A 26852-nucleotide genomic window follows, 5' to 3' on the forward strand; every position below is an offset into this window, starting at 1 on the left:
AATTCATCTGACAAACTCAAGTCTTTACTGAGCATGTGCAAACAGAGATTTTGCGGAAGTTGTAACTTAGCCAAATCTGGCATTTTGTTTGCAGTAATGATAAAAGAGTGGCAACAAACTAAACAGCCCTTTGAGAGAAAGTCCAAGTTTGTGCTGGAAGGTGCTAGAGTTCTCAGTGAAAAGATTGTAATTTTTTATACTGTTAAAGCAGTATATTTTGCATGGTTTTTACTGATATAAGTTTTATATAATGTAAACGCAGCTCTTCCGCCAGTCCCTGCTCTGCTTCCAGGCTCCAGTTAAGAAGGGCTATGTTCTATAGTAAAAAGGTTTGGTTTGCAGTAAAAAAAAAAACTTCTTGGGGTTGCAATGCTGCTTGATTGCAACAGTGTTTTTACACTGAGCATCCCTTACTCACCCCCATACTATGGTATCCCCAACTCTGCACTATGATGCCCCTCCCCACTGCAGCACAGACCCTAAAGAAGCCTACCTGAAACTCTGTAGTATTACAGGCAGCCCAGGACACATCAACAGCAAAGAAGAGCTGAGAGGATGCTCCCTCCAAGGTGCTGCACTCCCGCTCAGACACTAGGTGGTGTCTCTGTTCTCTGTCAGCACTTCAATCAAGCTGTGACTGCTTAGTGTGTTCACTGATAGCTAAAGTTTTGTGGTTTTTTTACAGAATTTGCTGACAGCCATGTTTAGCCAGAATTTTTACTGGCAATCCATAAATTTACTAACAGTTGCCAACCCTGGTCCTTTCCTACATTGACACAGCAACCTTTTCTGAGCTGTTTAAATCCTTTGTAGCAACTTCTCCTGTAAAAACATAACACAGTTGTAATTCAGATGATTAAGGGAGCGGTTTAAATCTCTGTCCTGAAAACATAGTTTCTTTAATTCTACTCAAATTTGTTTAATCTCTTTTTTAAGATAACATAAATTCACTGACAGAGATGTAATTAAAAATAGATATTTTAAACTGTTAAGAGAATTTGAAAAAAATGAGGATCCAGGTGTTTTGACTTGAAAAGTCACTATTTAGAGATAAGCATCATCCATTGTTAGTAAATGAACAGGTGGTATGTTAAATGCTGGTACCATAGGAGTCTCCCTTTCTCAGATCCTGTCTGTATCCTAGGACAACATTAGCTGCTTGACATATTTTGTCATTCTTCCTAGGAAAATTAAGTGTAATGGATAGAGCTGCAGTCACAGCTGTCTTGGACATTGGGGAATATGTTCTACAAAAATATATGCACTTGAATTTTAAGATAATTTTTGTGTGTTGAAACTATGTTCTCTGTTGAATGAACAATATATTTAACCTTTTGAGCATACTGTGAATCAGTAAGTTCATATATTTCTAATTAACTTTTAATAGATATTATGCAAGAGTAAGAAAGTCTATGAAATACTTATTGATGTTATCTCAGTTAATTAAAATACAGAAATTGGAAAAGCAAGAAATACATTTTTTTAAACTATTTTTATTAACTTAAAGTTAATGGAAAGTGAATGGAGAGTGTTGCATGTAACAGGGGATATCAACCCTAAAAAATGATATGTTGGAAGAGCCAATATGTTGCATCATTTTGACAATAGATGGTTTCTTGGGCAGTACCAGTAAAAATTTCCCATTGCCACTCCAGTACTCCCATATCTGTAGGGATACTTCAATATTACTACATAAAGATTAGTTCTGGGAACAAAAAAAATCAGTTTTTCATATAATGGCCCAAGATAGTCAACAAGACTGCAAAATAGTGAGATGGTGATGTACTATTAATTATGGTAGAACAGTAAATAGACATGGGAAGTGAAAGAAAGCCTGAATCATTCATTTTCCAGATCTGGATCCAGAATTCTTATTCTTACAATACAATACCAAAACTGTAGCCAGTCAAATCAATAAAGCAGGCTCAAACTCTGCTCCGACCTGCTACAATACCAACCCTAAGACAAGGACAAAAGAATCTCTTTGGTTGTCACCTACAGCCCCCAGCTTGAGCACCTTAGACTAATTTCCTTCAGATCTGGTATCAGTTTACAGTATGACCTAGATGAGAGGTGGCCAACCTACAGCATGTGTACCACAAGTGGCACTGGCAACCTTTGTGCATGGCATACAGCAGACTGAGTAGGGGACAGGTAGCACACCCATGGATAAGGCAGGAGGCAGAAAACAGAGCAGCAGATCAGGTAGGGAGCATAAGACAGGAAGCTGAACAGCAGTTTGGGCAGGGAAAAGGGATCAAAGTAGCACTCTGAGAGGGTAGGGAACTAATTTGTGGGACACCTGCTAAAAAGGCTGGCCTCCGCTGGTCTTGATGACCTAGGCAGGTAGCTTTCTTTTGTTACCTTTATGTACATTCTTTTATTAAAAGTATAGGGCAAAGGGAATAATAGAACTCTGTAAATTAATAGATTATTTTAGTATAACTGAACTCATATCTATAACTGTGTGTGTGTATTAGATTTAGAAGTTTTGCAACAAAATAGTAGTTACTATATTGCTTATGTTAACCATAGACTTATTCTTGAAAAGCTTATTACCATATTTACTCAAATTTAAGTTGACCCTGAATTTAAGATTGTTCCTCAATAATTAGATTCTATATATGGAAAATGTAAAAATTTGCTATAATTTTCCAGGTATATAATCTAATTATTGGAGGGTTGTCTTTAATTCATCCCCCTCCCCCCCCACTATAGGAGTGAAATCAGTGGCTGGGTGGGGTTCAGGTAGCTGGAAGGGGTTGGGTGGCCCCCTTGCCCTCTCAGCCTTCTTGTCCTCCCTGCCACCAGCACCCCCACATTGCTCACAGCCTCTGCCCCACCTCAATCCCCACACTCTCTGCAATTTCTTCTCACTCCCCTGTCTATCTCTTCCCCTTCCCCACCCCCTCACTGTCAGACACTTCTCAGCTCTGTTCCCTCATGGAGCATAGCATGTAGAAACGCAGCCCCTGTTGGCCAGGCAGCAATGTTGCCACTCCTGATTGGCCGAGCAGGGGATGGAGTATCCATGTATTCCATGCCTGGTGGGAAATCTAGCCTGAGCCAAACTGCACCTGAGAGTAAGAAGGGATGGGGTGGTGGGGAGGGGTGGGCAGCAGAATCTGCAGACAGCAAGCAGGAAGCTGCTGTGGGTCTGAATCTGGCTCAAATTGGGTTCAGGGCCAGATTCAGAGCCACAGCAACTGCCTGCCCCTGCCCACCTGTGATTTGTATGCGAATCTATGACCAGGAGCTTTCCCCACCATGCTGACTGGCAGGGGAAAATACCTCATCTTAGATTAAAGTAAATACCATATATGTTGAGTTTCTTCCTGTGTGTGATAGAGCAGTTGTAGTGCTCTGTCACTTTAAGGGCTGATTGTGGTGGCCATTTTCAAACTTAGGCCAGAAAAGCAACAGTCTGAGTTGATCAGCCAAGGAGACGATGTCAGGCTGAGCTGCTCCTGGAACACCTTGGAGGTGAAGGGTGAGGCTATGGGGAAGGAGGAAGCCTCAATGGTCCTGGGTATGACTTGAAGCTGCACCCTGCTGGGGAAGGGTGGCCTGGTAGAGCTACGTGTGCTGGGGTAGCTCCCCAGAAATGCCAGGCCAGTTACCTCCTCAGTGAAAGGCAAGGAGGGGCACCTGAAAACCCCAACCCCCACATCCCTGGTGGATTTGATCTACACAGGGGGAGCCCAGACTCATGGGAGTCCTGAGGCAGGATCCAGGTCAGTGGAGGGACCTGGAGCAGCATGCAGGCTCTCCATGAGACCTGAGGTTGCAGAGGCCCTAAGAGTGGGCCAGGCACAGGTGTGGCCACCTGAGCCTCAGGGCCAGGCATGGCTGCAGCCACCTGAGCCCCATGGGGTGGAAGACCCCAAAGGAGCCCCTGTGAGGGGGAAACAAGGGGCTGTGAGCCCAGTATGTGGGCCCAGGGGCCCAGTGTGTGTTGTGTATGTTTGTCTGTCTAAAAGAAGAACCCAGTGCAAGCCACTGGAGAAAACATCTGTAAGGGTGCTGGGACCTCGAGCTCTGGTGGGGAGTGAGAGTCCCTTGTGAGACTCTGGAGCACAGGTCCTAGTGCTACTTAGCTGGAGGAAACATCAGCAAGGCATGGGACATGTGTAGTGTGTACTTATCGCACATGGTCATTTGGGCACACAAAGGGCAGCCTCCTGCCTATTTAACATCACAGTCATTTAACAACAAGGCATGGCAGGCGAACAAGGCAGGCAGTTTGCTCAGAGACAAGGATGATTCCATACTAGTACCGGGCCTGGAAGGTGCTGTTGTCACACTGGGTACATAGATTATTTTTCGAATTTAGGTTAGTACATTGAAAACTCCTATTGAACTTGACCTTTGCCCCTAAATCACACATACTTTTAAGAACTTCACCCATATCCGTTTAAAATAAAACCAATGCATTCTGAAATAGGAATTTATGAGTTAAATAGTCATTTTTTGCATTTAACAAGGATTGACTGTTTTAATCAAATTGTAGATTATATTAATATTAGTGTTGGTTATTCTTAGGTAATTATTTTAAACTTTAAATAGTAAATACAGATCTTTATAGAAGCTATTAAAATAAAGTAACTGAAGCATTTTTATCACCTAATTGGTTAGTTTCCTTGTTAATATGTGCTGTACTTCTAAAGCATTTCACTTCTTCACTCCAATTGCATAGGGTTCGTTTCCTACTGGGTGGACGTCATGGAGAGTTTAAGTTTTTGCCCCCCGCTGGCTATGCTCCCTGCTATGAAGCTTTGCTTCCGAAAGAGAAGATGAAATTGGAACCAGTAAAAGAGTATAAGAGAGATTTTGATGGAGTTAGGGATTTGCTGGGTACAACACAGTTCCTCTCCCAAGCTTCCTTCATTCCTTGTCCAATAGACACCAGCCAGGTATGTCCACCTCATAATTAAGGACGTGTAAAATGCATATTATCTAGAACCTAAACAAGCAATTAAAAACATTAAATCTAGACCATACCCTGTTTTAGCCATGCACTTTTTGGGCAAGGCAATATTTGATAATATGGTAGATGGTCTTGGTGTCATTTATTATAGCTGAAGTTTTTTTAGGAGATTGAAACATTACTGAATCTTTTCTAATTTGTTGAATTTGAATTTTCTTCTTTAGATTGTTTTGCCACTTCATCTTGAGAAGATCAGGGATAAACTGGCTGAAAATATCCATGAGCTATGGGGAATGAATAAGATAGAGCTTGGTTGGACATATGGCAAGGTACAATTCTGTCAGTAATTGTCTAGAAACCAGTAAATGTTATGATTATCAGGGAGCTTATAGGACTTCCTGTAATTAAATCATATTGCTAGTCTAATGAAGGTTTATGGGAAGGAATTTTCTAAAGTGCTTGCTGATAGCCTAACACTGCATCTTTTGATGCTTTGGTAAAGCTTCCAGTTAGGCCAACACTGAATGCTCTTGAAATCCTATCTGTAATGAGGCACCACAGACAGGCAATCAGTTACTATGGTGATGGGGCTCACATAAGTATTTCAATAAAAAATCTTACCTAGATGGAGTTTATGTTCTGTCTTTGATCAAAGCTTTTTTTTTTTAATGTAGCTATGAACTTGGGCAGAGAGAGCAGAATATGTGTCAATAGCATCTCATCCTCTTAATTGCCACTGAGAGAAAGCAGTTTCGTAAGATGAACAGAAAAAAGAAAACTTGACCTGAATCTTGGCCTATCCTTCAAAATGAATTAGAATGGGTCATCTGAGATTTATTTTTTTAAATAATGGGTTAACTTTTGTTAACATTTCAATTTGGCAGGCTTTTGAATTTCTATATTTCAAATGGAACATGAGCAGATATACTAAGATACTATGGTAAAAGATTTTTCAATAATAATTTTAGACTGGTCACTGCAAAAAGTACTAGCTGTCATGAGAGAGAAGCTTCTCTTTCAAATCTTTCAACACAGTTTTGCAAACATAAGTGGTTTGAGTTTCAGATAATACTTGGGTCCTGGCACATGTTACACTTAAGACATGATTAACCAATTAATCACGTCTGAAGTTATTACTAGGCCACATATGCATTTAGTTAACGGTGTGATAAAACAAGGAATAAGCCGCAAAGTTATTTCACACAAAATATGAAATAACTTTGTGGCTGGTTCCTATCACACCATTGATGGAACATGTAGCTCATGTAAGGCTGGAGCTTTGATGGAACATGGAACTCTGCTAGTAATAATCCTTGGCTGGAGCTCCCAGCTGCAGGGTGCACCACCGCAGCTGGGATTTGCATCAGCTGATGGAGTTCCCAGCCACTGGAGTGCATCATGTACCCCTGCAGTTGGGCGCCGCATCAGCTGATCCAGGCAACCAGTTGCAGGGGCACACCATGCACCTCCATGGCTAGGAGACTCATCAGCAGACAGGGCTCACAGCTGCTGGAGTTTGCTACTTGCTGGTGCCCAGAGAGCCCCAGATAGTGATCCCAGGCTCCCCCAGCACCAGTAATAAGGTGTGATGGAATGTGATGCTCAGTCACACAGTCACACCTCCTGCCATGCACATCATGCCTTTACTTACACACATGTCAGGGGCCCTGCATATCATTTTTAGATGCTTATCTAAACTGATGCCTTATTTCTAATAGAACTGAAAAACAATATAAAATGATTCCATAAGGTTTTTACATGAGATTGCGCACATTACAGTAAATCCTGCAATCCTGACTCAGTGAATTACTCAAACATTCAGTTAAAGATTTTTACTACATAAGAACTGCAGAATTTGGCTTACTGTTGGTCTTTTCATGCAGATTTTATGTCTTTTACTACATTTCATAGCTAAAGAGTATTCTTCAATGTTTCCATGATTAATTTATCATGAAAAGGCTCATTTATATAATACTGAATAGATGTCATTAGGTATCCAAAGATGGATAGTATGGTTTATAATACTTTCATCTGCAGAAGGAACAAATACATTTTTGCTGTACTAAGATTGGTTTACTCTAGCAATAGAACAGTTTATTTTCTTCTTTTGTATTGTAGGTACGAGATGATAATAAAAGACAACACCCTTGTCTTGTGGAGTTCTCAAAATTACCTGAAACAGAGAAGAATTATAACTTGCAAATGTCAACTGAAACCCTGAAGTGAGTTTTAAATTTAAGACCAAAACACAATCAAGTTTGATATATTTGTTGAATCTTCATTTTAAGATACCACATACTATACAGGTGGTTAAAATGTAAATCATTTTGGCAGTCAGGTCCAAAATCTATGCGAAACCGTTTGTACCATTATTGCTGTAGGAGTTCTGTATTCATTCTGAGACAGCAGACTTTAGCCTTTTTTTTCTTTTTTCCTTTTTTTGCACAAATATACCCAAGGACACAGGCTCAACCCTTCTGGCTTTACGCCTGTTGGTATCTCCATCTGAGTATTATTTTCTGGAAATTGCTCAAAGACAAGCCTGATTAGACTCGAGAGTACCTATACACATGCCCCATGCCTGATCTGATGTGTGTTAATTAGCATGCATTGGAGTAGACTCAATTAATCACGTTTATTCAGCATCCCTGTCTTCAAAATGATGTGGGGGAAGGGGTGCATTAACTAAATCTCAACGAACAAGCTTTAGTTAAAATGCCCCCGCCAGTATTTTAAAGCATGGGATGTTGAATACACAAGACATTGTAGGCACTTTTTAATTGGAGCGGCTCCCAAGACCTGCTCTAATTAAAGCACTCCCATCCTACCCCAGAACACATGTAAAGATGCCCTATAATGTTTAAAATTTCTTTTTAATTTGAATTTAATATCCTTTGTTACTTTTGTTGGTTTTGATAATTCAGAATCTTTATTTTTATAATACTTAGTAAACCTGGAATTAGAACTGTGTTTATGTATTGTAAGTAACAAAAACCTGATAAAGAAAAACATAGCATTTTCTTAAACACATGAAGAGAGCTGTAATTTTACTGTTTTATAACAACCAACTTTTAATTTTTTTAGAACCCTTTTGGCCCTTGGGTGTCACATTGTTCACTCTAACCTAGCAGCTGAGGAAGATCTTAAAAAAGTGAAACTTCCTAAAAAGTATGTATCTTTATTTCAATTGCTATATATTCATCATAATTGCTAATTATTTGTACCTTACTTAAAATGTATGTTCACATGATAGTACTGACTAGTAGCAGGCACTTTCATAGCTTTGTAGATGCCATAAAATTTTCTCATGTACAAACTGCCTGTGCATGTGACTGGCACAGGACATTTTTGATCCACCACCTGGCTTTTGATGATTGCTGACTGTCAGTCTTTCTGCATTATGTCACCCTGCGAGAGAAAGGAATTACCATGTAGCAATGACATTGAACGGCATTCTCTTTTAACTTCTCATTTAAACCTTACATGATCCAAAAATACATAGTGAAAAGTTTAAAGCATTATTTAGATTCCTATTCGATCATGTAGCAGAATATAGTAGATATTGAATTACAGTATGTGGCTATACTTGTATGAGTGTGTTCTGCTTTCCTATAAGTTTCTCTGTTGTCTATTTACTTTTTCACTCTGTGAAAAACTACTGTTCTATGTATAAAAATTTATAAAGGCAAGAATAATTTAACCCTACAGATATGTAAATCAACCACTATTACATAAAAAATTAGCAATTACATTTAAAAATCAACATCTGGAATACAGCTTTTTAAAAAATTATCTTGCAGCTCTGGGAAATTTGCAGTTCTGCATTATTGTGTAAATTAGGCAACCTGCCTTTTATAAGTGCTTTTATGTATTTAAAAGACTTTGAATGTAAAAAAGATTTTGGAATCCTTGTCCCTTTCCAGGCCACACCCCTCCCCACCCCCCCGTGTGGCCAGATCAGGGCCAGGCTAAGTCTCCTTTCCCCCTCTCCCCATGCAGCCCGGTTGGGGCTGGGCCACTCCCCACCCTTCCCACACATGGCTGGATTGGGCCCTGCCCTGCCACTCCACATGCCGATTGGACCTACTGGCTGGATTCAACCCATGGATGGACTGAACACCATGTAAATGTAAAGTGATGCACCTGGGCAGAAAGAAGCTGTAAACAAAACTGAAAGTATCATTATGTCCCTTTACAAATCCATGGTATGTCCACACCTTGAATACTGTGCCCAGTTCTGGCCTGCAGACTTTAAAAAGAATGTAAGAGAACTAGAGAAGGTCTGGAAAAGGACAACAAGAATCATTTAGAGGTATGGAAGGGCCTCCATCTGAGAAGAAACTAAAGCAGCTAGGCCTATTCAGTTTAGAAAAGAGATGCTTGATGGGGGACATAAGGGTTTACAAAATACTAAATGGTGAAGAGAAAGTAAATAGGGATTTATTATTTACTGTCTCACAATACAAGACCTGGGGGTCACAAAATGAAACTAGTAAGCAGTAAGTTTAGAACAAACAAAAGGAAGTTCTTTTTTACACAGCGTGTAATTATAGTGTGAAACTCATATTGTGGAAACTGACACTTTAGCCAGATACAAAAAGGGGTTGGACAAATTCTTGGAGGAAAGGGGCATCAGTAGCTATTGAGCATGGGAATTAGGGATATAGCCTCTGAATTAGAACTTCCTTAAATGCTGGAGGCTGCATGTGAGAAAGGAACAGTGGGGGAAAAACCCTGGTCATACTCTCTTCACTCTCCTTTCAGCATCCACTCTCTGCCACTGTGTGGCACACAATACCAGGCAAGGTGGACCTGTGGTATAACCCAGTAAATGGCAATTCCTATGTTCTTATCTGCCACTGATATAGAACATTTCATCAGGACCCAAGACATTTCTTTAGCCTCCCTTCAAATAAGTGAATTATGCTAAGTGGCCACCTGGGGCTTCATTCATTCTTTTGCTAAGCGTTACTCCATTGTGGAAGCCTCAAGGCCAGATGTCCGCTTAAGCCAGTGGTGCTCAAAGTTTTTGCCCTGCAGGCTGAATGAGTGCTGTGGGGCCAGTCCACTGGCTAGATTCAGCCCTGTGCCACCCTCACCTGGCCTCGCATGCTGGGATCTTGTTCCTGTGGGCCAAGATTTGCCACTGCGCCCCTGCCACCAAGTTTTCAGTCCCAGGGGGAGCCCCAAGGACCAGATGACATCACTCTAAGAACTGAATCTGGTTCACAGGGAAGGGTTGAAAACCCCCAACTTAAGGCGACTCAGAGTCCCACCTCTGGCTGTGTGGACACTGCTTTGGAGTCTCCCACACATGACAATATATATGTGGTCAGTTATTTGAAGGAGAAATGCCCTTATTTATCAGTCGTAGGAGTTCTTTTTGTCCTATTGTCCACATAAGCATTCATATCCTGCCCTTGTTCTCCTCTCCCTTGGAATCATGCATCGTATAGGACTCTCCAACTGAAAGAAAACTGAGGAAGTAAAAGTGTTCACTACCATTTATCCCTTTAGTGTGGAGGCAAAATGGGGCTGGATCACACTGTAAAAGTATTTAAGGCAAAAAAAGGCTCTAATTGGAGCTTAGGAACACGAGAAAGTCTCAACACTAAATTTACAAGAATTCCCGTTTATGTCAACCACTTTTTAAAGACTTCTGCCTTTCATAAGGCTTTTTGCAAATGATGCTGTACTTTATTGCTGGAGGCCTTATTTGAAGTTTTGTAAAATGGTTTTATTTCAAGTTCATATTGCTTTTTGAATTTGAAGGTTTAGGCTTCTCAGGATTTCATGAGCTGTATTCACTGTTGATTCGAGGGCAGGGGCCACTGGTAGGAAAAAAATCCAGCAATAAGAAAGCTGAAGTAAGCATATAAAACACTTGAATTATCTCTTCCACTCTGGGGTTTTCAGTCAACCAGGAGACCCCCAAAATGGAAAATGTAATAAGAAAATATGCTTAGTTGTCAAATATCTATCATAGCCTCTGCTAGTGGGATCTTGTATTGATCCTGGTAATACTTAAAGCTGCCATTCTTTTGCAAAATTTTAAGACTTCAGCTTTGAATAATTTCCTTCCAATGACCTCATTGGAGTTCAGATTTATGTGGATTATCTTCTCATCAGTCCAAAATAATCTTTCTGTATTTACAAATTAACTTTTGATATTCTATTTACAGTATTTTGGAAAAGTAACTAACTTTTATCAAACTACCTAAGCAAAAATTGATCAAACTTCTGCATATGGAACACATTTGAGTAAGACAGTTAGAAACTTTCAATGTATTTACTGTATAAGGCAACCAGTTTAAGAGTTGAATATTTACTTTTTCACAATATGAAATCCTGCAAAAAACTTCTTAACATGAATATCATCAAATGGTTCATGTTCATTATGTCTATAACAGAAATATTAAAATGTGCTGCTCCCTTCAGAATCCTAAACATTCTTATGCAGGACTAAATTCATTCTTTCTGCTATAGGGAAGTAAAAGCAAAATGTTGCTACCAGACTGGCTTGTGTAAAGTCATTAAGAGCTTTGAAAATGCTACATTTGAATTGCATTTTAAATATAACACTGTGTAGAAAACAGGGAAGATCAGCGCTCAAAATATTTTTTCAAGTGTTCAATTACATCAAAGAAATTTTAGCATATAGCCAATGAATGCTACTATACATTAATAGAATTATATTATTTGAAATAGTGTCTATAGCTTACATTACTTTTAAATATAATGTGAAATTCCAAATAAAAACATAGTACAAATATATTAAAAATAAATATCTTCTAATGTAGAAGATAGAAATATTTAATTTTAAAATTCTCTAAAATACACAATTTGTAATTTTTTGTTGTTTGTTTTAGAGCAACCACATAGGGACACAGTCAAGCATAGGGGTAAATGAGATTGTTCCTGCCCCTAAGAATTTGTATTCTTGGTTAATGACAAGCTACAACACAGGGATGATCCCAAACAAAATGGTACGGTGGGTTGTGGAAAGCAAATTATAAAGGGGGGTGGGGAGGAACCAACACTAAATGACTTGTGGAAAATTGATTACCAAACTGAGAGAAAAAAACCAAAACCCTTGTATTTATTTTGGTTTCCCGCAGTACTTTTCACCTTTTGTGTTGTTTTCATTCGGTTACAGCTACATGATGTCAAATGGATACAAGCCTGCCCCTCTAGATCTTTCTGAAGTTAAGTTGTTACCTTCTCAAGAAGTTTTAGTTGATAAACTTGCAGAGAATGCACATAATGTCTGGGCAAAAGACAGAATAAAACAAGGATGGACCTATGGCATTCAGCAGGTAAAGCAGCTTTTCGGAAACATTTGAAATAGTGAAAAAGTTTGAGTTTGAGTCTGTCTGTTTTTTTTCAGAATATTTTTTGGAATGCTAGATAGAAGGAAAAAGCTAAATGCTGAGTGTAGTATACATCTTGCCTGGAAAATTAAATTAAGCTTTCATCTTAAATTAGATCATGTGGATGGACATATAGTCATGGACTGAAAAATACTGTCAGGGCCTGAGATGGATGAGTTTCCTTCTAAACTACTGATGTGTTAATAGTAGTAGTATTCCATCCACTAATATTAATGGTAACATTTCTCACAGAAACAGTTCAATTGATTCCTTTCATTCCTTCCCTGTATATCATAACAGAAATTGTCTTGTGGTTTTCCTTATTTTACTTATTAGCTTTACATTTATGACATTTATTTTATTTACCATATAATTGTGTTTTCCCCTGTAAAAATAATAGGCCTGGGCCAAAATTTTATACAGAAAAGGAAGTGCAGAATATAACATTGGCTATATTGCATTACAATATTGATGTTGTGTGAAGAATTATTTTTTGTTGCTTCTTTTAGGACCTTAAAAACAAACGAAATCCTCGACTGGTGCCATATGCATTACTAGATGAACGGACTAAGAAATCAAATAGAGATAGTCTCCGTGAAGCTATTCGGACATTTGCTGGTTATGGATATAATATTGAGCCACCAGATCAAGAAATTGGTATGTAAATAGTAAATAATCATTTGCTGTATCTTTTACTGTTCTGTTCTACAACTGTTGTAGTAGCAGTACTTTATTTACGGCTTTTGCTGTAACAGTCCAATAAAATGATCAATTAAAACTTATGTAAAAATAAATAATGGCATTTATATGAATTATAGACTTTACTAAAAGCAATACTGTAAGATTATTCACTTCAAGAGGGATGTGGATAACCTGGAGAGGGTCCAGAGAAGGGCCACACGTATGGTTAAGGGCTTGCAGGCCAAGCCCTATGAGGAGAGACTAGGGCACCTGGACTTCTTCAGCCTCCACAAAAGAAGGTTGAGAGGCGACCTTGTGGCTACCTATAAGTTCATCACTGGGGCACAGAAGGGAATTGGTGAGGCTTTACTCACCAAGGCGCCCCTGGGGGTTACAAGAAATAACGGCCATAAGCTAGCAGAGAGCAGATTTAGACTGGACATTAGGAAGAACTTCTTCACAGTTAGAGTAGCCAAGGTCTGGAATGGGCTCCCAAGGGAGGTGGTGCTCTCCCCTACCCTGGGGGTCTTCAAGAAGAGGTTAGATAAGCATATAGCTGGGGTCATCTGAACCCAGCACTCTTTCCTGCCTATGCAGGGGGTCGGACTCTGATCTATTGAGGTCCCTTCCGACCCTAACATCTACGAATCTATGAATTATCCATTCTACCAGTTTACACAAAATTAAAACAGAACATAGTATATGATGATGTGAAAGAAAAGGTAAAATAAAGTAGTGAACAATAAAACAACAGAATTCTGTTGAATTTTGACACTTATTCTTTGTGCAAGTAGCACAAAGTACACCTAAAGAGTACAAACAGGCTCCAAAGTATTAGAAAGAAGCCAGATTGTTTTTTCTTCATTAGCCCGGTATTTATTATTTCCCATTAATGGACAGATCCAGTTCCCTTTTATTTCTTCAAAAAACAAGCCTGGTTTAAACCATCTATCTCATTCTTCCCACAAGAGCATATACTGTCCAAATATGGGATCTGACACCACCTGCCCATGACAACTGCAGATCTCATTAGAGTGAACCTCAATCTAATAATGCCATATCTTGTTGTTTATAGTTTTGCATCACAAATAGATAGGTGTCTAGGATAAAGGAGTGTTATAGTTATCTTTAAAAAGAGAAGTTTGAGATAGTCTCACTGCCAGCATTGTACTGACTCGGTACTGTTCCCAGGTCATTTGTCTGGGAGAGACTATAGATGTTATTTAACCCTCCAAAAAGAGTTTATTAGGCAAAGGAGAAATTCCTGGAATGCATTTCAAGGGTAGTTGAAAGTTCTTAATTGAGTGTGATTAGTCACCTTTTCTAGTCTGTCTTCAGAGCACATGACCCCCAGCCTTCCTCCTCCCCGCCCCCCCTCCCCCCCGCATCATAGAATAAGATGGGGATTAAAAAAAGCCATAAGTCATTCGAATTCTTTTGGGATTTTGAGTGGACCCATAGGGTCATCACCCCAGAGTTCTGCTCCAAAGAATAAAATTGACTTTATCTTAGCTCTATAGACCCTTAGTGGTTCAACACCCGCTCTTCTGCCTATCTGATTATAAAAAGAAAAAATGTTGCCTAAAGCCTCTTTGCTCGTGTCTACATTTTCAGTATTTTTCAAATGTTGTTTGAAGGAATATATCTAAAATATTTTGCACAATAAATTCCACTGTTGAGGCACCATCATTATTTTTTGCAAGAATAAATTATTGTACTTGATCCTATGGTTTGAGGTGCATCATTCATTTACAATATTTAATCTTTTTGATTTTATAAACTGATTTTATAAATCAAAGCTTCCTAAACTCCTGCTTGTGCAATATGCTTTCCATTGGAAAAACCTAAAACGCTGTTACAGTGATTTTCATTTAGATAACATTAGAAAATGTCAATAAAATTCAGTGGAAACAGGAGCAGGATTCTAATTTCCTATACCTTTGCTAATAAATAATATTTAGGAATGCACTGAACTACATTGTGTGAAGCTTGCATGAAGCAGCCCTACTAATGCATATGAAAACTCCATTGCTGTACTCTGTGGTTCAGCCTTAAGAAGTAAAGACTTACATATTGCACCAAAATCTCTTGTGATCACACATTCAGTTCTAGAATTACAATTTGTGCTCCTCTGGTTTTTTTCCTCTGGAACATTTGGCCTTAGTGCTGTGCAGTACTTAATAACACTACAAAACTAGTGCTGTGTGGGGTGTGCATACTTGCACAGTTGTCTGGCTGGCGTATAACAAGTCACCACAAGGCATACTCTCCAGCCATGGAATGATAGGGGGAAGTTCCTTCAGTCACCCTGCTCCCAGGGGAACCTGTCAGTGAGATCTGACCACTTGCGGGGAAATGGGGAAGGCTGTCAGTGATCAGCTGGTAGCTGCTGCTTTGGTCAGCTACTCCCAGACTAGGAGCAGCCATTATCAAAGACAGCCTGCTGCTGCAGGGACAGCATCAAGGTCCACTTCTGGACAGGCTAAGGAACCAGCCACCCTATCTCCCTCCCCCTTGGAGGAACTTGCATAGATTGGATGAATTCTCCCTTTGGCTTTTTGCCTGTCTGTACCTTAGCCTCAGTTCTGGGAGTCTTACTTAATGTGAGCAGGGAAGGTTGAGTGGATCACTCTGAGGTGCTGGAAGTCCAAGAGACCCCTAGTAGTGCTACATGTAAGTGAACATACTTTACATATGGTTCTACAAAACTTAGCATTACAGATGCAAGATACAGGTCCTGTTTCAGGCAGGGACATTTCAGCAGTACCGGCACCATATTTCAGCAGTACCGGCACCATGTCCATCTGTATGTTCACCTTTTATAGCACTCCAAGGGCATCTGTAACATTAAAAATGTAATGTATGTTCATAACCTTGTTAAAATAGATCCAAGGCAGAGTAGATTCAATCTACTCAAGTTTCTCTAAGCTATGTAGATTGGACTGATAATGAACAGAACTCACATTCACCCTTGGGTTGGCTAAGGCAGGCAGATGCCTGCACTGCCCAAGGCCAAAAGGGAGGCACCTTTACCTCCCAGCTCCATCGGGCAACAAACACCCCAGTCCCATCACCTCCTGAACTATGTGGGGCTGGGGGGGGAATGCCCCCCAACCCGGGTCTACACAGAAGGTGAGGGGAAAACCCCTGAGGCAGGGACTTTTCCCCTACAGAGCCTGGCTGCCAGGAAGTAAATGCCCCAGCCCTGCCCTCTCACCCACCTCCCGCCATTCAGTGACTGAGAGGTGGGGGGCTGGTGAGGGCACAGGGGTGGGGCATTTGCTTCCTGACAGACCTGGGCTGTGCAGGGGGAAAGCCCCCCACCTCAGAGGCTTCCCACCCACACCCGCTGTGCAGACCCTGGGTGGCAGGGGCCAGGGCTGGAACCTGTCTCATCCCTCCCTGTTCCACTGACAGCTGGGCTGGGGAACAGAGGTTTTTCTGCCTTGGCTCTGTAACAGCCTAGGAACAAGGCTGCCAGGTTCGGTTGCAGCAGAGGAACTGGGGTGGACATGAGCCCTCTGTGTGAGAGGAGGTTAGTGGGGGGCCTCAATGCATCGTGGGATGCTAAGTGACTGTGACCAAACTTGTGTCAGGAGGGGATCTGGAACAGAAATTTGATAGAGTGGTGTAACCTAAAATGATTCAATCAGATTGACTTTTATTAGTAAATGTTTAGGATTGTGAATCCAAAAAAGATGACGGTAGGGAAATACATAGCGCCGGAGCGAGGGACTAACAATAAAAGGATGGGGGTGAGGAGGGGAATGCAACTAGGTTACAGGAGATACAATGTTAACATTTTATCCAGATCTACATTCATCCAGATCTATCTTAAACTGGAATCTAACATCTTGAAACCAGGCTATACACACTAAACTTCTGTTCTGCTACAGGTTTATATTGGTTTCCAATCACTTATACCAGTTTGTGTGTAATTTCTGTCTCTAGCCCAAGAATCAGACTCTTAGAACCGAGTATCTCTAAAATCTGAGACCAACAGAAAGCTAAACACTAGCATTTGCTTACTCTGCCTTATTCTTAGTATACATTTTTTAACAATATTTTCTTCTCCTTTTTTTCACAGCTGACCAAGCTATGCAAAAAGTTAGCATTGACAAGATACGTTTTTTCAGGGTAGAACAGTCTTATGCAGTGAAGACTGGAAAGTGGTACTTCGAATTTGAAGCCGTGACGGGGGGAGATATGCGTGTTGGCTGGGCCAGGCCAGGATGCCGGCCTGATTTAGAATTGGGAGCAGATGATCAGGCGTTCGTGTTTGAAGGAAGCAAAGTTAGTAAAGGTTATTTACAAAATTAAACAAAATAAGTATACGTTTGTAATTGTGAACAGGCCATGTAATGAAATTGTAATAGAGTTGAACTTGAAAGGACCCCATGTGATTCATATAAATAGGGACCAACCTAATTCACGGAGGCTGCCTCTGAATGTTGCTGTCCCAGCATGGTGTTGGGCATGATTTTCATGGCAGAGTGCAGCAAGGTCCCCCACACCTCTGGCCAATGGGCCCCAGTTATCCTGCCCCTCCCTGGATATTGACAAATGGCCACCAGTCAACCTCTGGGGAGGGGTGGGACTTCTAGGGCCCCTCAGCCAATCAGAAGCATAGGAGGAGCCACCATTATCCACTGCAGAAATACCCACCTGCTTCCCCCCTCTTCCTCCCCACCCATGCTTCAGGATGCCAGGGCATCCTGGTTCTGTTTGCAGCCCCCTTTCCGCCACCCCATTTTCCTGCTTTTTCATGGTCCCCACACTTTTTTTCATGGGGAATGGGCTTTTGCACAGGGGACCTACCAAATTTGCAGTTTCCATGAAAATCGCAAAATTGATTTTGGTAGGTCCCTACATATAAATGATTCTTTTGCATTTGGGGTTTTTTTTGCTTGTTTGTTTGTTTTATCTACCTCTGAGTTTTGTTTCATGTTATACAACAGCAAGGACCAACCTTCTTGGCAGATGTGCCACAGATTAACTCTGTGCGCTCCCTGAGTGTTGCTCTGATCCCCTTCCCCTGCCTAATCTATTGCTCTTTCTTTTCCTCCCTGCCCTGCACTCCTGGCCCTGCATCACACAGGCTGCCTGTGCCATTGGTGGCATATGCAACACAGGGTGACTACCTCTGATTTGCAAACATCTGTGGGTGCTGACAGACATGGTAAAAAGAAAAAAATAATCCTTTACCAGAAGAGGAATCACATCAGTTTGACCCAGCTTCAGTGGGGCTTTTTGGTGCTTTTATCTAATAGCTGATTCAATCAGCTATTAGATAAAAGCACCAAAAAGCCCTGCTTCCCTTTTCTCCTGTGCTTTGAATCTGTCTTGCAGAAAGAGAAGTGAGATATACTTTTAATGTGATATACTTTTAATTCTGATCACTCTTTCTTTAGGGCCAGCGTTGGCACCAGGGTAGTGGATTCTTTGGACGAAATTGGCAACCAGGAGATGTGGTCGGTTGTATGATAAATTTGGATGACAAATCAATGATCTTTACTCTTAATGGGGAGCTGCTTATAACAAATAAAGGTTCAGAACTTGCCTTTGCTGACTTCCAGCTAGAAAATGGTAAGTTGAATCCTATTTTTTAAGTTATAATGCTAATGTCTAGGAAAAATTGAGAGAGCATTAGTCTGCAAATTAGGCTGCACTGCTATTTAAAATTAATCGGAAAATCTAAATTAGTGCCATGGAAGATTAATTGTTTTCTTCCTAGTCTGTGCATGGGACTTCCTCATTGGACCTTCTTCTTCATTATCTCCTTGCACTGACACAGAAAAGCTCTGAGTTTTTAGCTGGATCTGGCGCATTTAATGTTCTTGCCTATCTAGTTTCTAGCTAATGACAGTACTGAGTCTTTGTGCCTGAAAGCCTAGTCACATTGCCATTTTCTAAGGACAAAGGACAGTTGTCAGCTAGTAATTTAGTTGCATTACTATGTAAACCTGAAATTAAATTCAGAGATAAGTAATTATTCATAGTGTGTCTGTGTGGATCAATGGCTCTGCTAGTCCCAATCCAAAAATAGAAAAATGGATTTCAAACAATTTTCAGTGCTAGTAGTAGTTTATTTACAGCTTTTGCCAACACAGTACAGTAACATGAGCAATAAAAAATGTATATAAATAAAATAACAGCATTTGTAGAAATTATAACTTTTACTAAAAGTGTACAGTAAGATCATCTGTCCTACCAGTTTACACAAGATTAAGACAGAATAAAAGAGGAGAATACTACTTGATTTTGGCACTTGTTCTGTGCACAAGTAGCACAAACTTACCTAAAACAGGCTCCAAAGTATTACAAAGAAGCCAGATGGTTTTTTCTTCATTATCCCAGGACTTAGTATTCCCCATTAATTTCCTTTTTTTTTTTCAAAAAACCAAAACAAGAGCACAAATAATTTTTAAGTTACCTATCTCATTTTTCCACAAGAGCACAAGATATAGGGTCTATCACCACCTGCCCATGACAACTGCAGATCTCATTAGAGTGAGCTTCGATCTAGTAATGCCCTCTTGTTTGTAGTTTTGCAACACAGATAGGTATCTAGTAGAGGCAGGTTAGATTAGCCTGCAAAGGCTGAATCAATTCAGGCTCCAACTTTTTGAATGTCTGTCCTGAGCCCTAGTCCAAGATGTGGTAAATCAGTGAAAACCTTTCTCCACCTACCCCTTGGACTCCTACTTTTTTATCCCTTTATTAGAGGAGGGTAGAGGAGCCATGGCAATTAGTGGTGCCGCTGTTCCCCAAGCATGGAATTTCCAGATGCATGGCGAGGCAGCTGGACAGGTGATTTGGCGCGCACCCTGTGGCTGGACCTGGCATGCATGACTGGAGCTTGTGTGTAGCTGCAGCTGGAGGCCAACTGGGCAGCACACAGGATTGGCACAGCTTTTAGCATTAGACCTGGTGCATGGTCCCAGACCTGGCATGCCAGTTCGGGCTGATGGTCTTTGGCCCCAGACCTGGCATGCCAGATCATTCTGGTACTCAGGGTCAGTCTTTGACTGGACCAGCACTTAGCCCTGGACTCAGCACGCAGGGTTGAACCAAGCACACAGCCCCAGACCTGGCGACCCCAGACTTTAGTTACTTCCTTCACTACAAAGTAAGTTCTTTTTTTCCTTCCTGCTGCCTTCCAAAAACAGGATGTGTTTTATATTCTGGGACATGTTATATGCAAGAAAATAGAGTAACATCTCTACCTGATGAGAAGACATGAATCAGGACATAAGAACAAATGGAAGCACAAATTTAAATGGTAGGCTGAAATTCTATTATATTAACAGTGAGGAAGGGCACTCTGTGCCAACTTCCTCTCATGCTCCAGGTATATAAATGGATCTAGTGTAAGTCATAGTATCACCAGGGCAGATCCTCTTCAACCTTCCCATAAAATTAGTTCACTTCTGGATCCTCTTGCCGTCGGCATCATGGGAAGATCAAAGAAGACTTTCCTCTGTGAAGGTTTTAGGTATCTCCTTAGCTTAGATGTACAAGTATGCCAGTGTTCAATTCCACCAATGTCTCTCTTACTTTTGGGAACTGGGTTTTTAGCCTTTCTCCACACAAGACCATAGGGGCATGGCCAATTAACTTCATTTCACCCTCATCACAAGTTGTCTGCCTATTCCAGAACCTGCACTCAACATCCCTAAAACACTGAGGCCAGTTGGATCAAATGTCCCTGTGTAAAGGGGACAAAATGCCCTCCCCACCCCCATAGCAAAATATTTTAATAAGGTGTGTAAAGCACAAGGGCAGCCAGCTTCCCCTCTAGTAGGTCATGGAAAGAACAGAGCCTATGGAAAAAGGGAGAATATCTCTGCTTGTCCGTCCAGAATGGAGGAACTGTTTTTTTCTTTCTGGGTTGGCTAGTTCATTGCCAGATCTCATCAATCATTATTCACTCTGGAGAGATGTTTGTCAGGGGCAAGTGGGGCGGGGGGCACTTTAAAGAGTTCAGAATAGTTTTCTGTGTATTATCTATGAATTCCTTTCTCGCTAACTTTCTTCTTTAATAATCAGCAGGGTGCTCTTTGCTCTCCTCACCAGCGTTTTCATAATTTGAAGTATCCATTTCTTCATAGAACAAAAATTATCGCTCCTTCTTCTGGGTAGTCAGGAGTGTTAAGAATATGCTTATTTTCTACAGGAGAGTTAGGAATATGCTGGGAGATGCAGCAGTTAATACCATGATATTTATAGGCTTTCCTACCTTCCATTTTGTAAAAATCCAGCCTAGTGTGATTTCTAGGTACAGATGACATCAGCAGAATTAAGGAAAAAAACTGGTCTTCAAGCCCTCTCTCATTTTCCCTTCTGTTGCTGGAATTCCTCTTGGGAACTTTTAGCTTCCTGTTGTTTTATCACCAACTGCTACAAACCTAACAAGTTTTGGTCCCTCTTGGTTCTCAGTTTTCCAAACTACCAGTCTGTTCTCATCTAATATTCCTGCCAGTGCTTTTAACAACTCCCTGTGCCTCTGATGCAAGCCTTTAGGCAGTGCCTCACATCAGCCTGATAAAACGCATTGCACAAAGTCTCTCTGTTGGCACAGGCTACTTTTGTTCTTCTTTCTTTGGACCAGAAATAAACATTAGTTAATGTTTAGCAAATTATTGTGGAGGGGCAGATTATGTGACTGCTGTTATATAAATCAGCATTTGCCAGCCTTTTTCACCCCACGGCACACTTACCTAGATAAAAAAGCACCGCGGCACACCAGATGGGGGGGGGGGGGGGGGCGCCCGGGGCCAGCCAGACACCAGTGGAAAGGGGTGGCACACGACCAGCCGGACGGCATTTTGGGCTGGAGTCACGCCCCCTGCCTGGCTAGAGTGCCACACTCCCCGTTTGTCTGTGTCCACAGAAACAGCAGGCAGGGGCATGGCTCCAGCCTAAAATGCCACAGCACACCTGGTTGTGCAGGATGGCACACCAGTTGGGAAACGCTGCTATGAATCCTGGTGGACTCTTCTACAGAACTGAGTTTGAACACTAATAATAAATTACATAGTAATTATTAATAACCTTCATCTGCAAGGATCCCAGAATGTCAGTCTGTGTACAGTTTCTGTGTGTGTGGGTGTGTTTCTGCTTTCAAGTGAGCATGCACAGGTCCCAGTTGTCATTGATGATTCATCATCAGCAGTCCCTTGCAGTCGAGGATGATTGTCTTCTACAGTTGCCTTATCTGTGGGTCTGAAGATGGCTGACAAGGCCAATCTGGAATCAACAGGTTCTATTGCAACTTGGGCACATGTTTCTGTGCATGGTGGGTGGCTCTGGTTTCTTGGTTTGGTCCGCGATACAGTGTTTCTGCCACTCCCACTTTTCCATCTCCTGTTGTCATTGTGAGGTTTCATAATACTGATATCCTTGCAGTAAACTCTTCTGCCATTTGGGGTTTCCATTGATGCTTACAGATATTTAGCCAGAGGACACTGATCATTTTATATACCAGTCATACTCTGTGCCAACAGACTACAATCTTTTTTACAGGGTGAATGTAGATCTTCCTTCAGTGGATGCATTTTATGACCTTGTCCAGGTCTCATCGCAACTTTTCCTTTTTCTGCCCTCCTGTGCCTTGTTATTAAGAAGTTATTTTCTTTCCCTGCCTCTTGTTGTTGCTGGCATTCTAAAACATCAATAAATATATATTTTTATTGCCTATTTCTTCCAAATCCACAGCTCCTGCAACCTGTAATGACTTCATGCTGATTAATAATTACCTGGCAATTATTTCTCCCTTTCCTAATGTCCCATGACAGACTTGCTACTTCTACACCAAACTATTTCCTAAAGCATTTAACTTGCTTTGCATAAACTTGGATAGGTCTTCCTCCTGCATACTCCTTTTACAGTTTTGTGTCATGTTGGATAAACATTACTGTTTTTACACATTGTCAGCCACAGCTACTCACTATCTGCTTTTTCTTGATTCCAGTACCATCTGCGAAATGCGTTCTGAATGCCTTAGTGAGAAGTGAAGTACCTGTCACCTGAATTTCTTCACACTGACCTAGTATAGTGTTGGGGTAAGGAAGGGATTATCAGAACCCTCCCCCTGAGGATCCCTGCTGCCCAAGTTAGGAGACAAGCCACCAACCATCTGCCCTTTTATCCTTTTACCAAAATATACTCTCTGCTGGAGAGGATGAAAACCTTACCAGCAGCCTGCCCTTTAGCTGTGCGCCTAGATACAGTCTATTGCAATAGTTCTCAATTTTTTTTAAACTCAAGGCTAAAAAAGGCTTCAACTTCTCTGAATTTCCTGGCACCCCAGTGGATACTCACTGAGCTAGAATATAAAGAAAAGGTAACCTATGGCTAGAAAAGTTAAGAACCACTGATCTATCTGGTGGCAGGTAAAGGTGGCATGGGCAGGACCCAAACTTTCTGTTCCTAGCTCTTTCCATTGTCTGGCCCCTCAGTCTGTACCTTAGGGGACAAAGGTGGCTCTTGCTGCCAAGGCTGCTTCTTCTGTGTCTCACAGTCTGGCAACCACCCCCTCAGCCCTCCTGCCAGCCCTTGGAGGAGCAAAGGGGGATGACCTGGGCTGTAAAGGACAGCTCCAGCCCCACCTCAGCCTGCCCATCTATCCTTCCCACCCACTGTCTGCAGCAAAGCACACTGCTGGGAGCAGGGGGACATCTGGAAAGGGGCTGCCTGTGGGGTGTGGTTGCAGGGTCAGCAGTGTTTAGAGGAGCAGCTGCAGGCACTGCTGGAATAGCTGGGGCTTGTGCAGGGCACCACACTGGGGGAGGAAAATGCTAACCTCTTCATACAGAGGTCAGGAGGTGGGGCATCCTTATAAAAGGATCTTCAGAATCACTTATCTGTTGTATTTCTGCTACTAGATTTTAGGAAGGAATTATCTGTGTTTTCCCAGTCTTCTCTACTGAAGGAATTTAGACATCAGCTTTATACCTGCATATTTTAGAATGATACAGTTATGAGGATATAGAAATGCCAATATTGGGAAAATCTCTGTGTAGTTCCATTAAAATCTGCTCATCTCAATAACGCTTCTAAGTATCTGAGTGTTTGTATAGTTTGGGTATTACAAGCCCAGGAGTGCATATTGTACATCAAAAAATAAGATATAAACATGCATGATAAGATTTCTCTGAGCATCAGTGCATTATCACATAAAGTCATCTATGCCTGTGTTTTAAATATTTCCAGTAATAAACCTTTATTTTTAATATTTACTGGATGGTTTTGTAAAATATAACTTTCAGAAAAAGACCGATTATTATACTATCTCTTATCTGATTTTTTTCCAATTCCCAGATACTGTGTGCTTTCATTTTGTTCCATTTATTCTGCCCAGAATTATGAATTATGAATACAAACTTTATAAAGGCAAACAAATTTAATAGACACTTTGATTTCTTATGAATAGCAAGGTTTAAATGTATGTCAGAATTTCAATTATTTATAACAAGCTTGGCTTTTTATAAGATTGTTTCTGGTGGGAAAAGAAAAGCATCTGGTCTTTATATATAATGAAATACTAAATATACTGAAAAACTAAACTCATACTAAAATTAATTATTTGTTTTTTAGCTACCAACCATGTAGTGCTGTTGCTATGCACCTCAGGAGGAGGGAGCTTACTAAGGGAGTTGTGGAGGTCATTTTTATTTTTATAAAAAGAACTAAAAATACTGGGTAGTGAAGTGGTTTGGAAATAGTCTATGAAGACAAGAGGAAAGTAACCAAGAAATGTGATAGGTATTGGTAGGAATTGAGCTTAGGATAGCTCTTCTGAAGGGAATACAAAGGGTGATAGTTTTATGTAGGGATTTTTTTAAATGTTAATCATACTTATATTCTATTGATCATATCTATATTTTATTTGCACACATCAATCAGTGCAGATATAGCACTTCTTTATCGCTTCCTTCATTTTTCTACTCTTCAATTCCTATCAATTGTTGATTATATTACTGAACCCTGTCCTTAATTATAGTGTAAACATTTTGGGACAGGATACATGTTTACTGATATACTCATAGAGTGCTTAACACTATGGGGCCTTGATACCAACTTTGGGCACTGCTGTGATGTAAGTAACAATATGAACGATGTGAATCCTGGATACTTAAGCTCTGCATGTTCCTACTACCACAGCACTTTTCTTGTGCATATTAGAAGCTTTGTAGCAGTAATTTATTTTTCTTGATCCATCAGCTCTGAATCTCTTGGACTTTTTAAAACTCTGCAGGCAGAGATCTACTTATTCTAGTGAAACATACAATTCTTAGCATATTGGCAAACAAACAAGTTAGTGTGGTGACCTAGAGCGTGATTTGCATCCCATTAGCTCTTCCCTGCTAACTGCCCATCTGTACACTCTTGTACATAAACACACGGTAATTTATGTTATTTTCCTTGAAGGATAAGCTGCCATTTATTTGGTACAAGTTATCAGGGAGATGGGGCAGTTAACCAGGAAGTAGCAGGTAACCCATAAGTTCAAAATGTATCTTATGGTAAATTTTGTGTGCTAAGTTCCTTAAAAACAGTGCATGCACCTATAGGTAGGGCCTGGCTTAAATCATGATTACGTGTTTTTTGTGAAAAACGTGAAATTATGTAATTTTCATAAAAAATGGGATTTGCAATGAAATGCGATTTGTAATGATATGACCCCAGCAAGGGGCCATATCATATCATTTCATTGCCACAAGACGGCTGCTGCAGGCTGGGGAAAGCATCTCCAAGCTAGCAGCAAAAGCTTAGCAGCCCAGGGGATGGGGGGAGGGGTCCCAAAAGAGACAGGAGTAGAAGAAAGCTTGGGGATGTTTGCTCCTCTGGTGGCACAGCCAGAGTGGAGTGGACACGGGCTGCCTGCTGTAGGCTCAGGGCTGTCCACCCTACTGCATTTCCCTTGGGGCTGTGTACCAGCCCCACATCCCCTGACCACCTGGCAGTAGTCCGGAGTATGACTGCACACCACTGTTGTCCCTGCTGCTGCTGGGCATGCAGGGGGTGCCTTGCCATGGTGGTGCAGCCAGTGCCGGGCCTCCGGGGTGGGGACAGGACAGCAGGGCTAAGAGCCCTGAGCTGACAGCAGGCAGCATGCATCCAACTCACCCTGCACACAAATTTGGGGGACATGTGCCCCAGATGTTCCCCCTGGTGGTGCACACAGTGGTGGGGAGCTGCCCCCTCCCCTCTGACAAGCTGCCTGTGGCTCCATCTCACTCCACACCCACACCCTGGGCTCCATGCACCACCCTGGCTGGCCAGCACCCCCAGCCCTTGCCCCACTCTCTTCCTCACTGTGGAGACCTCAATCTGTCTCCCTGTGCCCCCTCCCCACATAGAGTTCCCCACCTTTCCCAGCCATGTGCATGTGTGTGGGCTCACACGTGCATGTGATGCCCCCTGCTTCCCACTTCTGGCAGCCCCTTGCAGGCTGGAATGCTGTCAGCCTACAAGGGGAAACCTGGATCCCTGCATGATACTGTGAATCCAGGACAAATGCTGTCCCGGAGTCAGGCAGCCTGGGACTGGGATTTAATGTTCCCATTCTGTGACTGTCCCGCCCATTTAGGGATGCATGGTCACCCTAGGTTGGGGGTGCCAGGGCTGCTTTGGCAGATGGCCCTGGCACCAGGTAGGGGAGGGGATGTTTGCTCCTCCAGGGGCAGGAAAACTGGGGCACCAGGGGTGGGGCCAGGGGGAGAGAACACATGTACAGAGTGGCAAACAGCCCCTCCCCTACCCAGTGCCAGGGCCATCTGCCAAGGCAGCCCCCAGGTGCACCCCACCCTGTGCCCCAGTTTTCCTGTTCAGAGGAGCAAACAGCACCTCCCCTACCCATCCACAAGCCC

The 26852-nt window shown here is 41.6% G+C and overlaps 1 protein-coding gene across 3 annotated transcripts in view; it reads left to right on the forward strand.

The window, feature by feature from the left end:
* Window positions 1-26852, forward strand: part of RYR3 (ryanodine receptor 3) — a 585375-nt gene that overhangs the window by 247189 nt on the left and 311334 nt on the right. For all 3 annotated transcript variants that reach the window (XR_003092800.1, XM_025197735.1, XM_025197736.1), the window contains 8 exons: window positions 4697-4913; window positions 5152-5256; window positions 7046-7149; window positions 8012-8095; window positions 12084-12243; window positions 12807-12954; window positions 17066-17271; window positions 18390-18564. Coding sequence is in view for 2 of the 3 variants with exons in the window: in XM_025197735.1 (XP_025053520.1) it covers window positions 4697-4913; window positions 5152-5256; window positions 7046-7149; window positions 8012-8095; window positions 12084-12243; window positions 12807-12954; window positions 17066-17271; window positions 18390-18564 (1199 nt within the window). In the remaining variant the exon portion in view is untranslated. The remainder of the gene's footprint in view (window positions 1-4696; window positions 4914-5151; window positions 5257-7045; window positions 7150-8011; window positions 8096-12083; window positions 12244-12806; window positions 12955-17065; window positions 17272-18389; window positions 18565-26852) is intronic.

Source organism: Alligator sinensis, unplaced genomic scaffold, assembly GCF_000455745.1.
Source record: "Alligator sinensis unplaced genomic scaffold, ASM45574v1 scaffold262_1, whole genome shotgun sequence".
In the NCBI taxonomy this organism is placed as follows: domain Eukaryota; kingdom Metazoa; phylum Chordata; order Crocodylia; family Alligatoridae; genus Alligator; species Alligator sinensis.